This window comes from Bombina bombina, chromosome 10 (genome assembly GCF_027579735.1).
Source record: "Bombina bombina isolate aBomBom1 chromosome 10, aBomBom1.pri, whole genome shotgun sequence".
Classification (NCBI taxonomy): domain Eukaryota; kingdom Metazoa; phylum Chordata; class Amphibia; order Anura; family Bombinatoridae; genus Bombina; species Bombina bombina.
This window is the reverse complement of record NC_069508.1, coordinates 27,472,736-27,478,986: the sequence shown is the minus strand read 5'-3', so window position 1 is coordinate 27,478,986 and position 6,251 is coordinate 27,472,736. Positions and strand designations below refer to the sequence as shown.

Sequence of the window (6,251 nt, the reverse complement as noted above, 5' to 3'; positions counted from 1 at the left end):
TATATATTTATAAATAGGTATAGATATATATTGTACAAAAAACATTTTATATATATATTTATATATATATATGTATTTATGAATAAATAGAACATATTCTTATGTGAAGAACATTGGAATGTAAAATATTCATATTTTCATGTCGGGTTAGCTCATATGAGAATATGCGATCAGGTTTGCGCAAGAGTAAATATTGCTTTTTGCACTCGTCAGGTTAGCACATGAGCGAAAACAGTTTACTTTTAACTCGTAATACGAACGCAACCCAACAAGAGCAAAAAGCTTACTTCTAGCACAGTTAACGCTCGAGTGGGAGGATTAAATAACGCTTCACTTGTAATGTGGCCCTTCATATTTAAAACTAATATTTGGATGCGAAAACAATCATTATTCTAATGTTAATATTCATTAAACAGCAACATATTAGAGATTAAAATTCTATTAATATTTTAATTATTGACATTATATAGATAATCAGTAGGAGACATATTGACTTTCAAAGGAAACATAATCTTTTAATTGTAAGTAGATTAAAAATATTTTATTACAATACAGTATAGCCAGAATTATTCATCTATGTTTCAGATATAAATATTTTGGGGAGATTTTAAAATTATTTTTAAATCTGCCTTATTTTCATTTGATAATTTACAATCTAAGCAACTACTTACTGAAATAAGAAATTAAGCATTATGCGTATTAATAGAAGTACACTAGTTGTGCATATTCTTTCTGAACTAGTATTTGTAGTTAGAGTTGGTTTAGGAGAGGTAATTTTAATGGGAAGTGTAGTTGTTTGATTTGTTGTAGTAGGTAGGGTAGCTGGGTCATATGATGTAGGAGTTAGGCTAGTTGTGTCATATAGTGTAGTAGGTAGGGTAGTTGTGTCATATGATGTATGAGGTGGGGTAGATGTATTATATGATGTAGGAGGTGGGGTAGTTGTATTATATGATGTATGAGGTGGGGTAGATGTATTATATGATGTAGGAGGTGGGGTAGTTGTATTATATGATGAATGAGGTGGGGTAGATGTATTATATGATGTAGGAGGTGGGGTAGTTGTATTATATGATGTAGGAGGTGGGGTAGTTGTATTACATGATGTAGGAGGTGGGGTAGTTGTATTATATATTGTAGGAGGTGGGGTAGTTGTATTATATGATGTAGGAGGTTGGGTAGTTGTATTATATGATGAAGGAGGTGGGGTAGTTGTATTATATGATGTAGGAGGTGGGGTAGTTGTATTATATGATGTAGGAGGTGGGGTAGTTGTATTATATGATGTAGGAGGTGGGGTAGTTGTATTATATGATGTAGGAGGTGGGGTAGTTGTATTATATGATGAAGGAGGTGGGGTTGTTGTATCATATTGTGTTGTAAGTGGGTCAGTTGTATAATATGGTGTAGTAGGTGGTTTAGTTGTGGGTTCAGGAGTTGCAGGAATAAGCAGAGCTGCCTGTGCTATATTAGATAGATCTGATTTCTGTGATACCTCATCAAAAGCAATCAGAGCAAAATATAGGATGGTGCCATTAGCTATAACAACATTTTCTGGAACAAATGTAAATGTTTCGCTGGATCCAGATGGCTGTGGCGTTATATCAGATATATTCACTGAAGTACAATTTTCAAAATTGTCTCTGAGATCCTTAGGGCTGGTGCTCATCCTTAAGTCATACCTTGATGCTGAAATGAAAATAAGGAGAAATTAAATTATTTTCATTCATGCTATAATAAATGTGCCTATAACCCAGTTTCAGCATTGTGCTTGCAGATTGCATGAAAATATGTAAGTTAATAAATTCTCTTACCGATAAAAAGTTTATTTACATAGAAAATAAATTATCATCCTGGTGCTGAGAATGTCTCCCAATCATCATATGCAATTAAGGGCTCATTTCCATTTATGTGGTAACGTTTGTAAACTGGTGATAAAAAACTTTTATCTCTATTAAAGTCTACGGATACCACCAGTTTCCAAACTTTATCACCTCAATGGAAACTAGGCCTAATCAAGGTCAAGATTTTAAACAGTACTGGTCTGTTCTCCAGCAGGATTTTTTTTTTTACGCATTTATCATTTTGCAAATCTATGTAATTGCTATCAAAATATCTCAACAGCAATTTTCATTCACCTCTGTGGTTGTGCATTCCCTAGTTAGATAAAAGAGTAAATGGTCTAGTTTCCATTGAGTTGGTAAAGTTTGGAAACCGGTTCTAAAAACATTTATCTCCATTAAAGCCTATGGATAATTTTTATGTTACCACCAGTTTCCACATTTTAGCACCTGAATGGAAACTAAGCCATTATTGCCTGTGAAATTTGAATTTTACTGCAAAGGTATTTACCTCACTTAGGCCTAGTTTCCATTGAGGTTTTACATTTTGGAAACTGGTGCTAAAAACATTTACCACAATGTAGAATTTTTATGTTACCTCCAGTTTCTAACGTTTACCACCTCAGTGGAAACTAGGCCTTACTTGTAATGAATATATCATAATGGTTTGTTCCAGTTGTTGCTGTTTATATTTGTTGCAGTTCATATATTCTAACACTAGGGACAAGCATGAGGTATAACAGTGAAATGGGTGTGTTATCTTCAGTTAATAAAATGTTCTTGAAGTTGAACAATGGTGCCTTAATGAGTTCTGTGCATTCTATAACAGGAGATCTTTACATGGTGTCAGAAGTAAACAGATTTATTTCAGTTTGATTGTCATGGCTGCAAGCAGACAGCAAGTGCCTCCTATGGACTTTGATAAAGGCAATGTATCTGAGCACTGGAGAAGATGGAGAGAGCTCATGGAATTATTATTTGCTGGCCCTGATGCTGCACAGTTTCTCATTTGCATTGGAGAGAAAGGCAGAGATATTTGCAGATTATGGAGTGCAAGTGGAGCTATATCTGCTGAAGGTAAAAAGGATCCCAATGTGTTATTTGAGAAATTTGAGGCATACTGTAATCCTAAGAAAAACATAACTGTACAGAGAAAAGTGTTTTATGAAAGACATCAGGGTAAAGCAGAATCTATAGATGAGTGGGTCACACAGCTACATGTCATAGCTAAAGACTGTGCCTTTCAGGACTGTGATATGATAAAAGATAGAATTGTGATGGGATCAAATTCTAGAGAAGTACAGGAAAAATTACTGCTAGAATAGGATCTAACCATAAACTCTGCAGTAAAAATAGCTAGAGCATATGAAACATCTAGAACTCACATGCAGTTAATTCATAGTGACACAGAAGTCTTACACATGGTGCAAAGGAAAAGTGAAAGTAATCTGATTCATAGCAGAAAAGCAAATAACCTGCAGGATTGTGCAGAGCAAACTCTTTACAGAAGCTGTACTAAATGTGGTACAAAACACACTAAGAATACACAGTGTCCAGCACAGGGAAAAATATGCTACAAATGTCAGAAAAACAACCATTTTGCCAGGGTGTGCAGAAACAACACTATAAAGTATAGGAAGTCATTGAATCAAGTGGAGCAAGATGAAAATGAAACTGATAGTGACATTGATCAAAGTACAATATTTCTAGCTATGGTGGATAAAACAAATGTAGAACAAGATGAAGTATATGTTGAGATTCTTGTGAGCACACTAAACATACCAATTAAATTCAAGATTGATACAGATGCACAAGTAAATTGCATTCCTGCTAGCACATATTATGAAAAACTTGCAAACATATGTGAGCTTGAAAAGTCTGGTCTGTCAAAACTTGTTGGTTATGGAGGACACCGGCTACATGTACTGGGAAAGTACTCATATCAATGCATGTTACAAAACAAAAAACGTAAATTGGAATTGTATGTTATAGACACCCCAGTAAACCCTGTTTTAGGGTTAAGTGCCTGCAAACAGCTAAATCTTATAAAAAATAATCATGACTGTTGATCAGTATAACAAAGGTTTATCTAAGCAACAAGTTGAGGAACTATTTTCAGATGTGTTTCAAGGGCTAGGTTGTTTGCCTGGTGAATGCAGCATTAAACTAAAACCAGATGCACATCCAGTAATTCATTCACCAAGAAGGATTCCAATTGCCATAAAAGACAAACTCAAAGAGGAACTGGATCGCATGGTACATTTAGGAGTGCTGAAAAAAGTAGATGAGCCCACTGAGTGGGTGAGTTCAATGGTTGCAGTAGAAAAGAAAAACTCAGGTGCTTTAAGAATATGCATTGATCCAAGAGATTTAAACAGAGAAATCATGCGAGAACACTACAGTTTACCAACTCTAGATGACATCACACACAAGTTAGCACATGCAAAATTCTTCAGTGTATTAGATGCACAGTCAGGATATTGGCAGCTCAAATTAGATGAACAGAGCAGCAGGCTCACCACTTTTAATTCACCATTTGGAAGATGGAGCTTTACTAGAGTTCCCTTTGGTATTGCCTCAGCACAAGAAATATTTCAGAAAAAAGCACATGAAACCATTGAAGGCCTTCATGGAGTAGATGTAATCATAGATGATCTTCTGGTATATGGATCTACACGGAAAGAAAATGATCAAAATCTGTGTGCACTATTGGAACGGTGTCGTGAGAGAAACATGAAGTTAAACCCAGGTAAAATGCAAATCGGTGTTACACAAGTTAAATATTTTGGTCATATACTGTCACAGGATGGGCTAAAAGCAGACCCAGAGAAAATAGCAGCAATACAACATCTGGATCCTCCTACCTCTAAGAAGGAATTAGAAACCATTCTGGATATGTTTAATTATCTGTCGAGGTTTGTTCCTGGACTAGCAGAAGTTACAGCTCCACTAAGAGAACTACTCCAAAAGGATGCACTATGGAGCTGGAATGACTCAATAAATAATGTTTTTGAAGATGTCAAAGGTCTTATTGTGTGTTCATCGGAAACTGGATTACAATATTTTGACCCCAAGAAGGTGGTAACAATACAGGTTGATGCCTCTCAGTTCGGTTTAGGAGCAGTCCTAATGCAGGAAGGCAGGCCTGTTGCATATGCTTCCAGATCAATGACTCCTACGCAACACAACTATGGCCAAATAGAAAAACAAATGTTGGCCATTGTAATTGGTTGTGAAAAGTTTCATCAATACATCTATGGGCAGAAAGTCACAATTGAGACTGATCATAAACCACTTATGAGCATCATGGAAAAACCACTTGTGTCCGCTCCACCAAGGCTGCAAAGAATGATCCTAAGAATACAAAAATATGATATGCATGTAGTATATGTACCTGGCAATAGAATTCCAGTAGCTGATATGCTTTCAAGGACATTTAAGCCTGGACAAGATGAAAGAGAGGAAAGGGACTTGGAAGAGCATGTGCACTCTGTACTTTCACAATGACCTGCTACTGATGAGAAACTTAAAGAAATACAGCTAGCAACAGAAAGGGATGCAACTATGGCCAATTTGGTTACAATAATAAGGCAAGGATGGCCAAACTCAAAAGCCAAAGTGAATGTTGACTTAAAACCTTACTGGAATGTAAGAAAAGAACTGTCAATAATTGATGGGATTGTTTTTAAAGGGGATAGAATTGTGGTTCCCACAGAGCTCAGGAAAGAAATAATAAGAAAACTGCATATAGGGCATTTTGGAATAGCCTTGTGTAAAAGACGTGCTAGGAATCTCTTATATTGGCCTGGAATTAATTCACAGATTGAAGACATGGTCAATAATTGTGCAACATGTCAAGAAAATCAAAGAGCAAACCAAAAGGAGCCAATGGTAACAAGAGTAAAGCAAGAGAGAGCTTGGCAAAGAATTGCATCAGACCTATTTACATGGAACCATAACAACTATCTTATAATGGTAGACTACTACAGTTGTTACTTTGAAATAGTTCAACTAAGAGACACAAAGTCTAGTGCAGTGATAAATGTCATTAAATCTGTCTTGGCAAGACATGGCATATGTGATGAGTTAATATCAGATAATGGTCCTCAGTACTCCTCAATGGAATTCGCAAACTTTGCAAAAGAATGGGGTTTCAAACACACATTGTCCAGCCCACATTACCCACAATCAAATGGCTTAGCTGAAAAATATGTACAAATTGTAAAGAACATTTTGGAAAAAGCAGCCCAAACTAATCAAGGTCCATACCTGTGTATTCTAAACTATTGTAACACCCCAATAGATGGAATTGCATCCCCTTCACAATTACTAATGAGTAGACATTTGAAATCAGTTTTGCCTTCAACACCTACACAACTTGCCTCCAAAGTACAGAATCCTGAAATGGTT

At 35.9% G+C, this 6,251-nt stretch overlaps 1 protein-coding gene across 1 annotated transcript in view; it reads right to left on the bottom strand.

The window, feature by feature from the left end:
- Window positions 1-489: 489 nt before the first annotated feature.
- The window catches only part of LOC128641299 (calcium-activated chloride channel regulator 1-like), a 69,178-nt gene continuing 63,416 nt past the window's right edge, over window positions 490-6,251 (bottom strand). Inside the window, exon 14 of the mRNA XM_053693903.1 lies at window positions 490-1,689. Coding sequence (XP_053549878.1) covers window positions 668-1,689 — 1,022 coding nt within the window. The 3' untranslated portion in view covers window positions 490-667. The remainder of the gene's footprint in view (window positions 1,690-6,251) is intronic.